The sequence below is a fragment of the Sinocyclocheilus rhinocerous genome, unplaced genomic scaffold (assembly GCF_001515625.1).
Source record: "Sinocyclocheilus rhinocerous isolate Xijiao unplaced genomic scaffold, SAMN03320098_v1.1 scaffold2024, whole genome shotgun sequence".
Classification (NCBI taxonomy): domain Eukaryota; kingdom Metazoa; phylum Chordata; class Actinopteri; order Cypriniformes; family Cyprinidae; genus Sinocyclocheilus; species Sinocyclocheilus rhinocerous.
Window position 1 is genome coordinate 9,477 of NW_015667284.1, and position 19,674 is coordinate 29,150.

Consider the following 19,674-nt stretch of genomic DNA (forward strand, 5'->3'; position numbering starts at 1 on the left):
TCACAGTAGCTTCTTTGAGGCTATCAGGGATAGTCCCTGAAACTAAGCATTTATTCAGGAAAGACACCAAACTAGGTCCAACCGAGTCAAAAATTAGTTTTAAAATACATGGTTGTATTTATGAATACTTATGTATTTATTTATTAAGAAATTATTCTTCTATTACTGCCTGTAATAATAATTACCCAGAAACTCTGGCACAATAATATTTTCAATCAATTTTGAGTTTTATGGACAAAAGAGGCATTGACAAAGCAATAGAAAACTTTTGCATACCATCATCGCAACATAAATGTATTTTAACAAACAAAAATGCAGCTACACGGTACTGAAGGCAGTAAAGGTCCATAACTGTATTAATTTTACACCACAATTGCTTTCCAAGATATAAGATCTGCCAGAGAGAACGCAATCCCAGTGAATCACCTGACAGTTCTGCTGTAAAACTGATCTAAACTAGACGCAATACTGTAATAAATATACAGAATAACAAATCAAAATAAATAAAATCATGCTAGACACAAAACAGTAAAAACTAAAACTGAAAAAATTTAATAAATTAAAACAAACTAAATTTAAAAACAAACTAGATACAAAAAACTGTAATAAAAATGAATAAACCTAAAACAATAATAAGTAATTGAAAACACAGTAAAAAACAGCAAGACAATAATGCTACAACAACGGCATCATGTATTCGTGCTGCAATGCATGTTGGGAACTCGCAGGTCACTATATAAAACTGTCCAGATGGCATCAGGCTAGTTGAGAAAACTGGGAATATTAATTGTCCGAAAGTTACTTTTTTATTATTTTGCAATCCTAAATTTAATGCATTAAAAGAAAAACACAACAATGTCATTTAAATAAGATGCTCCTGCATAGACAGTGTTTTCAAAGCTCCTGCAGAGTCTCAAACAGGCCAATCCTCGTCTGTAATTTGTGCTCATTAAAGTTTCTCAAAGAGGCGCTCTGAGCGACTACAAAGAACAAAACTATTCATGGAATGAACATGTTTCCCCTCCGACCCGGTTAGTGTTCACCAGGTAAGAGTGAAGCTCCTCTAATGAAGCACATGATGAAGCCACATTTCTGTCTTAAAGCAACAGAACACCAAAAAAATAAAATGTGCTGTAAATGTGCTCACCCTCAGTTCATCTGAGATCAGGATGAGTTTGTTTCTTCATCAGGTTTGGAGAAATGTAGCACTGCATCAGTGTCTCAGCAATGGATGCTCTGCAGTGAATGGGTGCCGTCAGAATGAGAGTCCAAACAAGGGATGGGTCAACAGTGTAATTATAAATGTAATTACAGAAATTAATTACAGATGTAATTACATGCAGTTATTTTTAAAATATAAGTACAATGTAAAAACATGTATGTACACAATAAGTGCATTGTACCACATGATTAATTTAAATGTAAGTATATAGTAGTTAAGGCCACTTAATATAAAGTGGGACCATATATTAAAATATATTAAATTAATTGTATTATTATTATTATTATTATTATAAAAATACAAACTTTCTTTTTATTTTATGAACTGTTCACGCTAAAAGAATAATGCTGAAAAAATAATACACTTATACATATATTAAAAGTAATTGATATTGAAATTAAAATTAAAATACTTAAAAAATATATTAAAATATATTGCATAAATATTGAATATTACAATGCCACATGTATGTAAAACATGTTATTGTTAAAGAAATATATTTGTTTTATGTACTGTTCCAGTATATAATTTTTCTTTCCTGACATATTCATGTGATATTGTAGACAAAACTGAGCTATTTTTCGCTGTTATCCTGGAGAATTAATGTTTGCGCCCAAAGAAACATGGTTTACTGCATCCGAAGACAAATAAATGAACCCACTGTCAGTTAATCTCAGCCTCATAAACACTGCCAGATAACACTCATGTGATATATATCATTGCTGACTCCTGGAAATGTTCAATGCAAAAGCGAGAGCATGTGCTCATATCTGACATCACACGTGACAGCTGCAGGGAAATCATTAATCTGGCTCTCGTTAGACTCGTATTGTGTCTGTCGCGGGTCTGTGTTGTGTCTGCTTTCCATTGGGTTTAAACTGATCGCATCAGTGACTCGAGGCTGTGTTTATCAGTACAGTGTGTGAGGCGTTATACTGTGCTGGAAAACCACGTCACTAAAGAGGCCAATCACGATAGACAGTGAAAGTACCGTACTTTACCATGGTAACTGTGATGATGGGCGTTTCTGAGCAGGATGTCGAGGATGAAGATCATGCTGATCCTCCACAGCATCTCCACATATCCTGAAACAAACACCATCATCTGTTATTGTTACATTCAGATTCTTGTTTTATGTACTTTTTCAGTATTTGAGAAAAATATTGTAATAAATTAATATATTATATCAGATACAGCACAAAAATAATTTTAAATATATTAATATTTTAAAATAATAAAATATATTAAATATTAAATATACACAAAATATATAAAACATATTTTTATACAAAAAAAAAATTCATATTTTATGAATTGTTCTATTATTTTATCTTTCTCTGAGAAACTTAAACAAAGAGCAATGCTGAAAAAATATATATATATATGAAAAAATATTAAAACAATTATTCCATATTGATACAGTATGTATCTAAAAACTGTTACTGTTTTATGCACTATTCTAGTATTTTTCTTTTCTTGGGAAACTTAATCAGAGTTATGCATTCAAATACTATTTTAATACATTTACATTATTGTATGAAAATTCATTATAATTTAAAATATATATCTATAAAGTATAAATAAATGTATATCATATAAAATATCACCATTAATACATTAAATATCAACATATACTGTATATTAACATATATACAGTATATAAATAAAAAACTGTTACTGTTACATTTATATTTCTATTTTATGAACTGTTACATTATTTTATCTTTCCCTGAGAAATCTACTCAAAGAGTAACAAAATTAAAATATAAAGTAATAAATATTTTTAAATTAAAATATTTTTAAATATATCAATATATTAAAATATATTAAATAATAGTAAATAATAAAAATATACAAAATATACATAAAAGAAATAATTTTAAAAGTAAAAGTTAATTGTGCAAACTTAACATAAAATTTAAACTATAGATATAAAAATACATTTTCCTCAAATAATGTTTTGATTTTATCCATTATGTACTTTTTAAAAAAATAATAAATGATTAAAAAAAAAAGGTCAAACGGTTTTTTTTTGTTTTGTTTTTTTAAGTAAGATATAAGTGTGCAAATTTATGATTATCAATAAAAAATGTGGTTAACAAATATAGACAATAAACTCTTCGCATAACAATTCCAATGAAAGCAACTTTTATTTTCTGCTCATGTCATAAAGGCCACATGAGAAGAGAAAAATATTAACCAACAATATAACAGCACAATTTACATGATCCAAACCAAATCCAGATTGACATTTTTTAGACAACTATGTACTATTATGGTTATTAAGATACAGTCAAACATGACATTTATGAATCTGAACGTGAATGAGATGATTGAGCCGGCAGGGTCACAGATCACATGCATTATTAATGCTTTCACTGGAGCCTCTGCGCTATCATGCACATGTACTGTATGTGGGTAGAAAACATGAAACACATTTGTGCATGCTTTACTACAGTGTTTCTCAACCCTGGTCCTGAGCGCCAAAAAGGTTTGTTGCTGTAGGTAGCGTGTAAGCGGCCGTAATGCCCTGTAATCCCTGGCGCGGCGGGCATGAAGAGGGCAGCAGGTGGCACTAATGTGGTCTGGCATTGGAAGTCTTTGACACACTCTGTGACCCCGCTGTGTCTCTGTGAGCGTGAAAAGAGCCATGCGGTCAGTAAATGAGCCCTGAGCACACTTTCTGATTCAACACTTTCTATTGTCTCAAGTGATGTCAGTGAAACATCAGTAACAGCTAATCACCAAAATGATGTTCAGGATTATGGGAAACATGGAGTGGACAGACAGATAAAGACACACACACAGTTTGAGTGCATATACAAGAATATTAAAACACACAAAGTCAATGTCATAATCTGTATAATTATTCTGCTCTGACTCACATTAAACTAACAAACGACCAAACAATCACATTAGTCAACTCTTAAAACATGGAGCACATTCAAAAATATACATAAAAGAAATAATTTTAAAAGTAAAAGTTAATTGTGCAAACTTAACATAAAATTTAAACTATAGATATAAAAATACATTTTCCTCAAATAATGTTTTGATTTTATCCATTATGTACTTTTTTTAAAAATAATAAATGATTAAAAAAAAAAGGTCAAACGGTTTTTTTTTGTTTTGTTTTTTTAAGTAAGATATAAGTGTGCAAATTTATGATTATCAATAAAAAATGTGGTTAACAAATATAGACAATAAACTCTTCGCATAACAATTCCAATTTTTACAAAAAGTTTGTAAAATGCCCTTGAACAAAAATAGAAATGCACAAAAATGCATGTGGTTTAATGCAAAATGCAACTCATATACAAAATACAGATTTCACAAAATGTGATTAATTGCTAAGCAAAACTAAAAATGCATTGTTGCATAGCAGTACACAGCATTTTTTACAGCATCATTTCTCAACATATCATTTGCTCAGTGTTTTTAGACGCTCATGTCTGTATCTCATGCTGTTAAAATAAACTGTTCGCTCAGAACTGCTTCAGGGCGAAAACGACCAAGCAGCTGCTCTTCAATCACAAACATCAGAACAAAGCACACAACACACCATTGTTCACAGGCCTCTCCGACTGTTTATACTGTTTTTAAGATCCAAAGGTGCTCAGAAACATCTGTTGTCAGCTCATGAGCGCTGTTATCTAGCTGCTGAATGATCTGATTCAAGGTGTTCTTTGACTTTAAATTGTTGAAAAAAGCACTGTTTCTGCAAAACATGAAGCTAGTGTTCATTTTGGGTTAGTGATGTGATCAACACTATATAACACTAGGCTAGATAGAGGGATTCATTACATGCCAGACTGGAACAAAACACCTAACAACACCCATGCAACTGCGTAGCAACTCCCTAGCAACCTCCAAAAATACTCTAGCAACCACCTAGAACACCATAGCAAGTCCCTAACAACCATTAAAAAACCTTAGCAACATTTTAGAACACCACAGCAACTTTTTGACAGCAACTCCCTAGCAACCACCAGCCAATTAGAACACTATAGCAATTGCATAGCAATTGCATAGCAACTCCCTAACAACCACCCAAAATACCATAGCAACCACCTAGAACACATTAGCAATGCAACTGCATAGCAACTCCCTAGCAACCGCCTAGAACACTACAGCAACTCTCTTACCTAAATTATCCTATAAAGCACCTAGAACACTATAGCTACATAGCAACTGCCTAGCAACAGCCCCAAATACCGTAGCAAACACCTAGGACACTATAGCAACTGCATAGCAACTCCCTAGCAACCACCCAGAACACCTTAGCAATGCAACTGCATAACAACTCCCCAACTACCACCCAAAATACTCCAACCACCACCTAGGACACTATAGCAACTGCATAGCAACTCCTTAGCAAACACCTGATTTATTCTACAAACCACCTAGAACACCATAGCAACTGCAAAGAAACTCCTTAGCAACCACCCAAAATAAACAAGCAACCATCTAAAACATCACAGCAACTGCATAGTAACTCCCTAGCAACCACCCAAAATATCCTAGCATCCCCCAAAAACACCATAGCTACTCAACCACGTAGCAACTCCCTAGCAACCACCCAGAACACCACATTTACTCCCTAGCAACCACTCCAAGACACACCAGTGACCACTTACTTCTCTTTGACAGCGTACATGATGATCTGGTTTCTGAAGGCAAATGATCTTCATCACTTGAGGTCTTCGTCTCGATTCGCTGAGCGTCAGCATTTGTCCTCCTGCTCAGATTTGCTCACTTGCTAGTGGCCGTTAAAGAGAGAAATGTATTAGCTGAGGCAACAGTATGAGCTCGGGGCAGCAGTTAATCCGCACATGAGAGCAGCCGATGTTCTCATCTAATGCTGTGTGACGGTCGTATAATGGCTCAAACTAAACAAAACCGTGTCGTCTTTTGTAGGGCTTCAGCTCAGCTTCTCCACAGCGCTCTGGAGGATACATGATGCTTTTATGAACATCACTTCAGAGTGTTTAAAGCTCCCGCAGATCTGGATGTGTGTTGCATCCCGTATGTTTAGGAAAGTTGAAATGAATGATCCAGGCTGAGTAAATATTCCCGCTCAGGTTTATGTCTTCTGCACATTAATGCACATCAGCTCATTCGTCTGTCAGATCTGAGAACACATCAGGATATAACAGACCTGCAGACTCTGGTTTTGTGCATTATACCAGTGTGTTTTACCCATAATCCCCTTCTGAGCAGAGACGCATCAACCATAATTACTGGACATTACACTTTTTCAGACCGAATCGTTGTTTTATATTTTAAGAGTTCGGCCCAGTGTTATTTTAGTATCACCAATATTACATTTTTGGTAATATTTAAAAAATGTTACTTTTCTGATTTTATTTTCATTTTAGTTACAGTTTTAGTAATTATGATGTTTTTGTCATTTTTATTAAATTTTCTTTCTTTTTTTATTTTGGAATGTATGCATGCATAGTTTTAATTAATTTTTATTTATATATTTTAGTTTAGTTTTAGTCGTTTTGTTGTGTTGGTCATATTTATTTTTTCCCCCAATATATCTACATAGATTTGTATTATTATTATTTTTTTTTTTCATTTTAGTTTTAGTTTAAAGTTTTAGTTGTTTTCTTGTGCTTTTGTCATTTAAAAAAAAATTATTATTATTATTATTTTAGTTTCAGTTATTTTAGTACTTCAAATTGAACTAAACGAAAATGAGAAAATGGCAACTAGCAGAAATAAAAAAAGTTTAGTGTGTTTTATGTTTTATTATTTCTGTTAATGAAGTAATGATGTTTTGTTTGTTTTTTTAGTAACAATGGTGGTTTCAGTTTTAATTAACTTAATAACCTTGGTTTGGCTGCAATGAAAAATCTCTGCTCTTCAATAATAATTACTTTACTTACTTTAATGCATTAATATCAAGAGATGATGAGGATTTATACTGATATCGTCCCACTTTGTAACCTAAAACATTTCAACAATTTCAGAGGGCTCTGTGTATATAAAGTTAACACTTTACAGTAAGGTAAAACTAGTTAATGTATTAGCTAATATGAACTAACATAAGCAATATTATATACAGCATTAACTAATCTGTGAAAATGTTAAAATACATCATAAAAATACATTTAAAAATGTTCATTTATATTTGTTCAAAGCATGGTTCTCTGATATACTATTGTAGCTTTTATTAATATTAAAATGTAACAATAAAAGAAAGAATCTGAGTTAGACCGAACCGGTTTAAAGTGGCGTTTACTGTTGCTATAGTTACAGCAGCGTTATCGTTATCGTTACTATAGTGTGAGGTTTTAGTAATCGCTCGTTCTCTAACAGAGCAAAGCATCGTCTGCTGGCACTAAAGGCATCTTTGATTCTGTCCTGATGAAGTGCTCAGAGTCAGTCCAGATCCGATCAGCAGACTCACTCAGATCTCCAGATGAGCAGATCCTGCAGAGCGGAAGAGGAGAGAATGAACCAAACACACGACTCAACTGAATCATTCTCAACACACTTCACCTGTTTTACATTACTATCTCTCTATATAGCCTCAAACAGTCAGATACAACAATCATTTCTCATATAATATCTACTGATAAACTGATTCACTTCAATGGTGTGAGAGACTGGATGCTTTCAGCTGATTTCTGCTGAACTGCCAGCAACTGATTGATTCAAACTAAACTCGTGACTCCGATAGTTCAGTTCAAGTTCACTAGCAAAAACCAGTTCAAAAGAGCCATTCATTTCCAATTTGACATCGCTTGTGATGCTTTTACAAAGCACATAGTGATGGGTCCTGCTCCGGAGCGGTATTCAGGCAAAGTATTGAAAATAAAAATAAAGCTCTTGCATTTTTACAACATTAAGTGTGTCCCATCAGGTAAAGACAAGTTCTACACATACTGTGGTCTTCATGCTCACTTGAACACTTGAACACCAAATACTGGAAATATTACTTATTGCATATTGGGTATTAACACACTGGGTAAAAATAATAATAAACTAGCATGAAGACTTGCATGAAAAGCTGTGAAAAAAGCTGAACAGACCAAAACCAGTCTGGTTTAAACCTTTACAATGATTCATTTTATACAACACAACACATGAGAAAACATGAATGATTTGATTACTTGTAAACTTACCAGTAATTGAATCATTTCTGATGACAAAAACACAACTTAAACAAGCCTAGGACGTTTTGCCTGTCCTGAAACTGCAAAAAGTGTCATAAAATAAACCCTTAAATGTGTATTTTGGATGTTTTCTTTCCACTAGTCTAAAAAAGTAGAAACGCTATGGAAGCAAAACAGAGCAAAATCTCAAAATTGACCAGTGCATAAAAAACAATGGTTTGGCTGTAGCAGGAGCAATCTTTAAAAATATCATTCATTTACATATCATTTATATTATTCACTAACCAAAAAATAAAATAATTAGATTAAAAAAAAAAAACACTAAAAATGTACTGATGAACTGCTCAGAGTCAGTCCAGATATCTGTGAACTGAACCGATGGCAGCAGCATCTCAGCACGTCCTCCGGGATCCGATCAGCAGACTCACTCAGATCTCCAGATGAGCAGATCCTGCAGAGCGGAAGAGGAGAGAATGAACCAAACACACGACTCAACTGAATCATTCTCAACACACTTCACCTGTTTTACATTACTATCTCTCTATATAGCCTCAAACAGTCAGATACAACAATCATTTCTCATATAATATCTACTGATAAACTGATTCACTTCAATGGTGTGAGAGACTGGATGCTTTCAGCTGATTTCTGCTGAACTGCCAGCAACTGATTGATTCAAACTAAACTCGTGACTCCGATAGTTCAGTTCAAGTTCACTAGCAAAAACCAGTTCAAAAGAGCCATTCATTTCCAATTTGACATCGCTTGTGATGCTTTTACAAAGCACATAGTGATGGGTCCTGCTCCGGAGCGGTATTCAGGCAAAGTATTGAAAATAAAAATAAAGCTCTTGCATTTTTACAACATTAAGTGTGTCCCATCAGGTAAAGACAAGTTCTACACATACTGTGGTCTTCATGCTCACTTGAACACTTGAACACCAAATACTGGAAATATTACTTATTGCATATTGGGTATTAACACACTGCGTAAAAATAATAATAAACTACCATGAAGACTTGCATGAAAAGCTGTGAAAAAATAGTTATTCGAGTAAATAGAGAAGAATGTATCGTTCGCCTGGTTTATATAACAATGTATTCCTAAAAACGGAGAGTTGAGACACTTGAGAAGTGTTTGATCAAGTTCAGATTCACTGAATGCATATAAACATCTGAGTAATAGAGGACATGAACTGCACAGACTGAGCTAAGTGTGTCCCATCAGGTAAAGACAAGTTCTACACATACTGTGGTCTTCATGCTCACTTGAACACTTGAACACCAAATACTGGAAATATTACTTATTGCATATTGGGTATTAACACACTGGGTAAAAATAATAATAAACTAGCATGAAGACTTGCATGAAAAGCTGTGAAAAAAATAGTTATTGTTAAGTGTGTCCCATCAGGTAAAGACAAGTTCTACACATACTGTGGTCTTCATGCTCACTTGAACACCAAATACTGGAAATATTACTTATTGCATATTGGGTATTAACACACTGGGTAAAAATAATAATAAACTAGCATGAAGACTTGCATGAAAAGCTGTGAAAAAAATAGTTATTGATATTTAAGAGAATAATATATCGTTCACCTGGTTTATATAACAATGTATTCCTAAAAACGGAGAGTTGAGACACTTGAGAAGTGTTTGATCAAGTTCAGATTCACTGAATTCATATAAACATCTGAGTAATAGAGGACATGAACTGCACAGACTGAGCTCAACTCCATATGAACAACACAAATGTCAAAGCTGCTGCATTTACATAATAGATGCGAACTATTCATCTTCAGTTTATCATTAGTCTAATTCTTATCATTTGTAAAAAACAAAAATCATGTCCTGTCAGCTATATTTCTTGTAGGGTTCAATGCAATGTAATGCTCCATGCTAGCAGTTTTCAGATCTAAAGGGTGAGAAAGAAACTGATGCAAGGCAGTAAAACCCCAGCAGCTGGTTATTCTCTGAGTGTAACGTCTCTGTCTCCAGCTGCTGGTCACGCTTCAGAAATGCATCCGCTTACTTGCTATATTCTCATTTCATATTGCAGCCCTATGTTTGTTTTGCTATATTATAATGTCATACAACTTAAAAAAATAAATAAAAACAAATTAAAAAAATTTAAAGTTGTAAATAAAACAATTGAGGAGCAGATGTGAGCACACAACAGAAAAATAAAAATAAAAATAAGAAAAAAAAGCCCCAAAATGAGCTGAAATGAACATTTTTTCTCAATCCCAACATTCTGAAACACTGACTCCATTGTTGAGCCTGGATCGTGTAGAAGACCTGGAGAGCATTTCTATTCATCTCAGTGAAGCTCCTCCGCTTCTGCAGGACCTTCTGAAACTCGGGGAAATATACTGTAATATGGGCTTTACATGTTAAAAAACTCAGAATGCATAACCATTTTGAATGTGTATCAATAAAGAAAGATGCTTCTGCCCCCATAATGATGCAGTTACGATTTCTGCTTATTGTCAACTAAAACTAGGCTATATAAAACCTGTCATTACTTGAAATAAAATAAACATGAACTGAAAAAACCAAGGCATTTCTAATTTCAAATTTCTGTTTAGTTTAACTTGAAGTACTGATATAACTAAAACTACTAGCAACTTTATTTAATGCTCTCTATGAATGATCTTTGGTTGGAATCTTTTCTCAGCAAATACTGATAGATGATTTGATATTTACAGTAATAAATCGTCAGCTTGATGCAGTTAATTGAACTGAAATTTTAGTTGAACGATAAAATCATGAAACAGAAGTCTTGAGTTGTTTCTCATCTGCAGATTATATATATTGTCAGATTACATCAATCTACTTTTAAAACATGCAACAATTCTCCAATACAGAAACAGACAAAGCATCCAAAATAAACGTTTTCCGTTTATTATGATGATCAGCAGTAGTACAGTGCTGTAGATTGTCTTTGTTTTCAGCGTAGCACCAAAGATGTGATGATAAAACACCGGACACTGTACTGAAGTTATACAGATAATACAGATCATCTTTGGGTAGCAGGAGTAACACACTCCAGCAACACGCAAACCGTCTGATGTTCACACTTCAAGTATGAATACTAAACACACATTCGACAAAGCTGATTCTGTACGTTAACCTAAAACAGCTTCGATAAGCTTCAAACGCCACGTCCTTCAAGTTACATGATCTATATTAGCACACAATACAGCGCAATTAAAGCAGACTTTGGTCGAAAGCGGAAAGTGAGTATTTAAAATGATTTATACTATTATATTTACATCTCATCTCAGTAGTAAAGACAGCACCATAACTCTGTAAACCTATTGTTAATGACTAATAAATGGTTTAATAATAATACGATTCTCCCGTCACAAGGATGAGACGTGAAGCACATTTAAATTACAGAATAAATACTGTCAAACATGAATAATGTACAACACAATCATACGCATGAATGGTTATGATTACGAGAGGTGCTTTAATCTTCCCTTCTTCTAACAAAACCGACGTGATGTGTGTCTCTATTAATTCATCTGACAGTAAATTAATAATTATCTAGTCCATTTAATTCCATTTTAAGTCAAATAATTTAATTTAGTGACCTGATTCGGCTGAATTAGGACAGATTTATTTGATCTAGTCTTCTGAAAATCAGCATTTCATCAAAGAAATAAATTACATTACACCATATATTCACACAGTAAACAGTTGTTCAATTGTAATAATATTTCAGAATTTTTACTGTATTTTTGATCAAATAAATGCAGCCCTGGTGAGCAGAAGAGATAAAAACATTAACAAATCTTACCGACCCCAAAAACTGACAGTCAGTGTTATCTAGTACTTATTTAATTCTATTTTATCTGTGAAATAATGACCTGATTCAGCTGAATTAGGATGGGTTTTAGAGTTTAGCCGGCACTTGTCAACTAGTTAATCAACTAAACCAGCTTAACACAGCTAACACGTTAGGCTGGTTTATGTAAGCACAAATTTTAATTATTTCTTCAGTTTTTAATCAGATTAGTAACTGTGTAGAATACAAAAGCACATGCTTCAAACCGTGTTAGCACCTTGATGTCAGCATATTATTAGATATTACAAAAATATCATATCATATATTAACCAGACTAGTTAGTAAGAACATTTACATTTATTTCAGTGGCGCTAGTTTGCAGAGTTTTCTAGACTGTCAAACCCATTTTAAGCCAGACTTCGATGCAAGACACAAGTTAAACATTCAAATATACAAAACATTCAATGACTTACATTTTCACATCTTAAAATAAAAAGAACTAAGATCTAAAATGCATCAGCAGTGTTTTACGTGCAGCGGTTCACGTCCTACGGGAGAAAGAGCAGATATTTTGGATTATGAAATACTTTTGGAGTTGTTAAATAAACCCTTTTCTGCCAAAAATGAAGGATCTGACCATTTGCTAGAACTCAAAATAGAAACATGCTGTTGTCGCGACCAGACGAGCAGAGTGTTGTAATTAATCGTTTGGTTGATCTGACGATCCACATCCAGCGCAGTACGATCATTTCACCCACATTTCCAGAGAAAAGCGTCCTGATTCGTGACGAGACTCAGTTATTTGCTTCTCGTGACTTTGGGAAAGTGCAGAAGTGGGACGTTTCGTATACTTGTAGCTGCCAGATGTTAACAAGACACGCGAATCCGTTCTGTTGCATTTTTCTTACTGTATTTGGACAAAAAGGCCTGTATGAGGCAGACACTTCCCACAGAAACCTCCGCAGCGGCCGTAGACCCTGCTCCCGTCCTACAGTAAAACACAGTGAAAACGTTACTTTTAAAAGTAATGCATAACAATAAGTAACTAATTACGCTACTTTTGCGTTACTTGTGAAATCTGGGCGGGGCTTGCCTGTGTGTTTTTAAGATAAAAAAAAGATAAAATTGTATTTGTGGCAAATGTAAAAGCCCTTTCACACTGGAAGAGAAATGAATAAGCGTCAGGCTGAAGTAATGTACAGCAGAACGCAGGAGAAGAAAGATCAACACAAATGTTGTTTATCTGAAGTCATTTTTGCTAGTATGACTGAACTGGATCATTGAAGCTCAGCAGCACTGGTTCATAAAGCGGGATTAAATGCATGAAGGATATTTGTGTTATTATTAATCATATCATACTTCTGATTCCTCTCAGCATGAGGACAGGAGATATGAGGAAACAGTGACTGCCGTTACTTATTTGGAAAAGTAGCTCAGATATTTTCTTGTAAATTAATAAGTAATGCATTACTTTACTAGTTACTTGAAAAAAGTAATCTGATTATGTAACTCGTGAGACTTGTAATGCATTACCCCTAACACTGATAATAATAATAATAATAATAATAATAATAATAATCCACGTCCTCACCTCTGACCGGTGAACTTTGAGCATGACGTAGTTGCCTTGAGAAACCCATTTAGTGGATTCTGCGACCTTCAGTCCCGTTCCACCGAGATTTATACTAAACTGACCCTAAACAATCAGAAAAGAGAGACATTATTGGTGCATTACAAAAAAAATCTGTAAAAAATAAATTATTATTTTATTCATTGAACACGCATTAAACTGATGAAAAGTGACAGTAAAGACATTTATAATGTGACAAAATATTTATATTTCTAATAAATGCAGTTCTTTTGAACTTTCTATTCATCTGTGAATCCTGAAAAATAAAATCTATCACAGTTTCCACAAAAATATTAATGTTTCCATCATTGATAATAATAATGTTTCTTGAGCAGCAAATCAGCATATTAGAATGATTTCTGAAGATCATGTGACACTGAAGACTGGAGGAATGATGCTGAAAATACAGCTGCGCATCACAGAAATACATTACAGTTTAACACATATTCACATAGAAAACAGCTGTTTTACATTCTAATAATATTTCAAAATTTTTACTGTATTTGTGATCAAATCAACGCAGCTCTGCTGAGCAGAAGAGACTCTCTCAGAAACATCTCACAGATTCTCTGAACAGCAGTGGTGTATTTTAGGGCTGCACGATAAATCGCATGCGATATTTAACGCGCAGCTCGTCAGTGAGCAACGGTTCTGTGTAGTTAATGCTGCTCAATGTGAAAGCACGCAGGTGATGGAGATTTACCGCTGATTACAGAACCGGCTTTCTGACAAGATGCGCGTTAAATATCGCATGCGATTTATCGTGCAGCCCTAGTGTATTTCCAAGTGAACTGGGGCTTGATTTCATGCACGGATGCTTCTAAACATCTGGTCATGCAGTATAATGAGGGCACCTGAGGACACTTCGCAGCGCTGTAACAGTCTCCTGCGGACGCGAACGGGACGGAGCGACCCAACAGCGTCTGACTGAACTTCACATCAGTCGCTGAAACACAAATCAGATGAGACTCAACCTGATGATCAAACACCAAGCAGAACAGTGCATTCACCAACACTTTACAATAACAGTTCTAACTTAATAATTGTATTTAAAAATGTATTTATATTATTACATTTAATATAATTGATTACCTTATATTTTATACATTTATCTCTATATATTTATAGATTTGCGTTGACAATAAGACCTTACTGTAAAGAGTTATTGTATATTTTTATACAGACACTCAGAGGATTGTATATCCGTTATACAGACACTCAGAGGAGTTTTGGAGCCTGGAAATATGAATCAAGAGAAATGCTGATTATGTATTTACTGTATATGCATTTGATTCAGTACTGAAAGTGTGCATTAAAAGAGTTCTAAGTATCTTCTGCTCAGCAAGGCTGCATTTATTTGATCAAAAATACAGTAAAAATTCATTGTGAAATATTATTAGAATGTAAAACAGCTGTTTTCTATGTGAATATCTGTTAAACTGTAATGTATTTCTGTGATGCGCAGCTGTATTTTCAGCATCATTACTCCAGTCTTCAGTGTCACATGATCTTCAGAAATCATTCTAATATGCTGCTTTGCTGCTCAAGAAACATTTCACTTTAAAAAATGACCGTGAATTTAACGGTAAAAGACTGTAAAAATGCTACAATAAAAACCTGTTAAATGGTTAACGGTACATTTCCCTACTATATGCAGTGAAAAACTGTATTGGACATTACATTTATTTTACGGTAGTACACCGTTTTTGGAAGTGAAAAAGACCGTATAATTACAGTGAATAACCCGTAAATTGACATTCCCAGAATTCCCTGCATTACATTTCAATGGTATATTAACATTATTTCAGTTAATGAAATTACGGTATTTAACTGTAAATTTAAGTTAAAACCGTAAAACCTAAAATGTTGCTGCTGTATTTTTTACGGTAAAATTCCGGCAACCACAACTGCCGGTTTTCTACCGTAAATTTTACGGAATTTTTTTAACAGTGTGATTATTATCAATGTTGAAAACAGTTATATTTTTGTGGAAACCGTGATACATTTTAATTTTCAGGATTCACAGATGAATAGAAAGTTCAAAAGAACAGCATTTATTTGAAATAGAAATCTTTTGTAACATTATAATTATATTTACGGTCACTTTTGATCAATTTAATGTGTGCTTGATTAATAAACATTAATTTCTTAGTTATCCCAAACTTTCGAATCAAATCAGCATATTAGAATGATTTCTGAAGATCATGTGACACTGAAGACTGGAGTAATGATGCTGAAAATACAGCTTCGCATCACAGAAATACATTACAGTTTAACACATATTCACATAGAAAACAGCTGTTATACATTATAATAATATTTCACAATTTTTACTGTATGTTTGATCAGATAAATGCAGCCCTGCCGAGCACAAGAGACGTTCAGACACATATAGAAGTGGTGATGATTCCAGTGGTGTAAGTGCTAGTGTGTCAGTCTCTGCTGGATCTGCATCTGTGTGCGTACACCTCGGAGTAGTTGTCGTTCTGGCCGCTGCGCAGGGTCACGTACTCTTTGGGGAAGCTGCTCTGCATCTCGGCGCAGAAGATCTGCAGGATCGTGGATCGGACTTTAATGTAATGCTCTCCATCTTTCTGAACGCCTCCCTTCATCTGAAGCTCTCGACAGCTCGTGTGCAGCTCACCTGATCAGAGAAACACACATCAGCGCTTCTGCAGGATCACAAACACACACTCAAGAGCAAGTGATGGAAGTTTAAGGAGTAAAACCAAGGAACACAATACTTTTATAGTAAAATAAAACACAAAAACTACACTGCAATTAGTTTTTGTCTTGTGTTCCAGTACAAATATCTAAACATTCTTAAATCAAGACACATTAAGTTGAGACGCAAAATTATGATATTGAGATATTAATATTTGTTTTCGGTTTTGCTTGAAATAACAACATATTTAAAATCTTTTAAATTTAATTCAAAGGGAAAGCAGGATTACTTTTCTGACGCCATTGGCAGATAAAATCACTTAATTTTGACACATTTTTCTGAAAAAAAAAAAAGTGTTATCTTAAATAAATGTATCTTGATTTAATAATGTTTTGATATTTGTACACAAGACAAAAATACTTACACATTTTTTTTTTTTTTGCTGTGTAAAACTAGAACCATAAAAAAAAAAAAAAACATTTTTGTTACTTGAAATAATAAAAAAAAAACATTAACTGAAATAAAATAACATAAAATATGAAAAACGTAAAATTTAGTTTAACTTGACATACTAACATTATTAAAAGTAACTTGAAATAAAACTGAATAAAAACTCTATAGACACAAAAACAAAACCTACAACAGAAAAATAAACTTAATTAAAAGGAAAGCTTTCATTGTTTTAAGCATAAACTCACTTAATTTTGTTAAACGTCTCAGAAAACAAGTCATTTTGCATTTGCAAGTAAATCCTTAAATCTCGATTAAATATAAATAATAAATAAATAATTAATTTAATAGATATTTGTTTTTGCAAAACGAGACAAAAACACAGAGGATGATATTCATGTTCAGGTAACACTTTATAATAAGCTTTCATTTGTTAGCATTAGTTAATTTATTATTTAATAGAAATCTTTTGTAACATTATTAATGTCTTTATCATCACTTTTGATCAATTTAAAGCATCCTTGCTGAATAAAAGTATTCATTTCTATAATTTCTTTATCCCCCAATTTTTTAAAATCTTTCTATGCATCAAAGAATCCTGAAAAAAAATGTACTCAACGGTTTTAAATATTATTATTAATAATAATAATAATTTTGAGCAGCAAATCAGCATATTAGAATGATTTCTGAAGATCATGTGACACTGAAGCCTGGAGTAATGATGCTGAAAATACAGCTGCGCATCACAGAAATACATTACAGTTTAACACATATTGACATAGAAAACAGCTGTTTTATATTATAATAATATTTCACAATTTTTACTGTATTTCTGATCAAATAAATGCAGGCTTGGTGAGCAGAAGAGAATTCTTCAAAAACAAACAAAAAAAATCTTACTGTTCAAAAACATTCGATTGGTAGTGTGTGTGTGGGTGTGTATATATATATATATATATATATAATTTTCGGGAATGCAGGCTTGGTGAGCAGAAGAGACTTCTTTAAAACACATTAAAAATCTTACTGTTCAAACACGTTTGACTGCTCGTATAAGACGTACAGAAACCCTGAGCAGGAACTCACAGTCGTCTGCAGGTGGCGTGTGTCTCCGGGCGACTGGACGGCGAGCAGATCTGAGACGAGACTGTCCTGTACATGACTCCAGCGCCGCACGTCTGAGAGCACTGACACAAAACAACCCGCTGCACTTCATCACACATCAATACATGCGTTTGCCTTGATCGCACACACACACACATACACTCACTCTCAGACACACACACACTCACTCACTCTCACACACACTCACACTCACACATGTCTGGTCAGCAATCCTTGTGGGGACTCTCCATAGGCGTAATGGTTTTTCTACTGTACAGACCGTATATTCTATTGCCCTACACCAACCCTACCCCTAAACCTACCCCTCACAGGAAACTTTCTGCATTTTTAGATTTCACACACACACACACACACACACACAGACGGGCTGTAATGGGGTCGGAGAAGCCACTCCTCAAACTCCTGAAGGGAAGAGGAGGAGAAAGAGGAGACACACAGACACTGGAGGACGACACTGCGAGAGACGAGGACACACGGCTGAGGTCAGTCTGATGGGAATGAAGATGATGTTTTGTGTTGAAATGATGAAGTGATCTGTACATCTGAATTTACTGCTAGAATCACTTCTGATGCATGAACGTGTGTGTGATTCTCAGAATGTGACTTGACTGAGCTTGAGTGGAGTTTCTGAATCCGCTTTAGTCTTGTACAGTGAAAACAGTAGTGTATCACAATAATGAGACGCTAATGAGCATTAAGATTAATCAGAGACGGCAGGTCTTGTGAGATTCAGACATTCAGATCACTAACCACGACACAAAGAGTACTCAGTGATCTGTGAATGAACTGCTGTAAAGTAGCACTGATCTGGATGTGATGGAGCCAAAATCACTGCTTACATCTCTGAACGAACCTCTCTGAAAACTTCTCCACTTTAGTCACATATATATGTGTTCAGACAGGAAACTAAAGTGTGCTTCTCTGACATTTCTGACTGAAATATGTTAGATTGGTTACTGCTTAAACACAAAACGATGCATGAAGTCCATCAGTTGAAATGCACTTCAACTTCAACTTGGAGAACTTTTAAGAAAGCCTTAATGGTTTCCTTAGTTACTAGTCTGAAAAGTTCATTCAGTGGACAAATAGAGTATACGTCGAACATCACCTGACCAAACCCGGAAAACAGGTCTCATTGCTTCCGCTTGTCGGAGAACATGTTAACTGCCGTATTAAATAATAGCGATATCTATGGACTTTTAAGATAATCAGTTAAACTAGCTAGCTGTTTTTATTGTTGACGTTTTATTCCATTTTTATATCTAAATGTGAAAAGAATAAAAACAAAAAAACCTTTTAGATATCAGTCCGCGTATGTGATGGACATTGGTTATGATCATCATTGGTATCTACTTTGAAGGCATCTTGAGTAAAACTGCTTCATATTTAACTAAGCATATGCAAAACACTTGAACCGGAAGCCACGAGACCCGGTTAACAGAACACGGAAGTCTGTTGCGCATAACCCCTATTTTGAAAGGTTTTTAAAATATTGAAATATTTAATATAATAACAAAAATGTGTGTGTGTGTGTGTGTGTGTGTGTGTGTGAGTTTGAGTGTGTGTGTGTGAGTTTGTGCGTGTATGTCTGTGTGTGTGTGAGTGTGTGTGTGTGTGTGTGTGTGTCTGTGAGAGTGAGTGTGTGTGTGTGTGTGTGTGT

General features: G+C 34.2%; 1 protein-coding gene across 1 annotated transcript in view; it reads right to left on the minus strand.

Annotated features, from left to right (window-relative positions):
- Positions 1 to 7,542: 7,542 nt before the first annotated feature.
- Positions 7,543 to 19,674, minus strand: part of LOC107733613 (A disintegrin and metalloproteinase with thrombospondin motifs 20-like) — a 66,496-nt gene continuing 54,364 nt past the window's right edge. Inside the window, exons 30-35 of the mRNA XM_016545323.1 lie at positions 18,379 to 18,502; positions 16,243 to 16,418; positions 14,629 to 14,748; positions 13,736 to 13,840; positions 13,053 to 13,132; positions 7,543 to 7,663 (exon numbers count right to left, since the gene is read on the minus strand). Of these exons, the coding sequence (XP_016400809.1) occupies positions 7,543 to 7,663; positions 13,053 to 13,132; positions 13,736 to 13,840; positions 14,629 to 14,748; positions 16,243 to 16,418; positions 18,379 to 18,502 (726 nt within the window). The remainder of the gene's footprint in view (positions 7,664 to 13,052; positions 13,133 to 13,735; positions 13,841 to 14,628; positions 14,749 to 16,242; positions 16,419 to 18,378; positions 18,503 to 19,674) is intronic.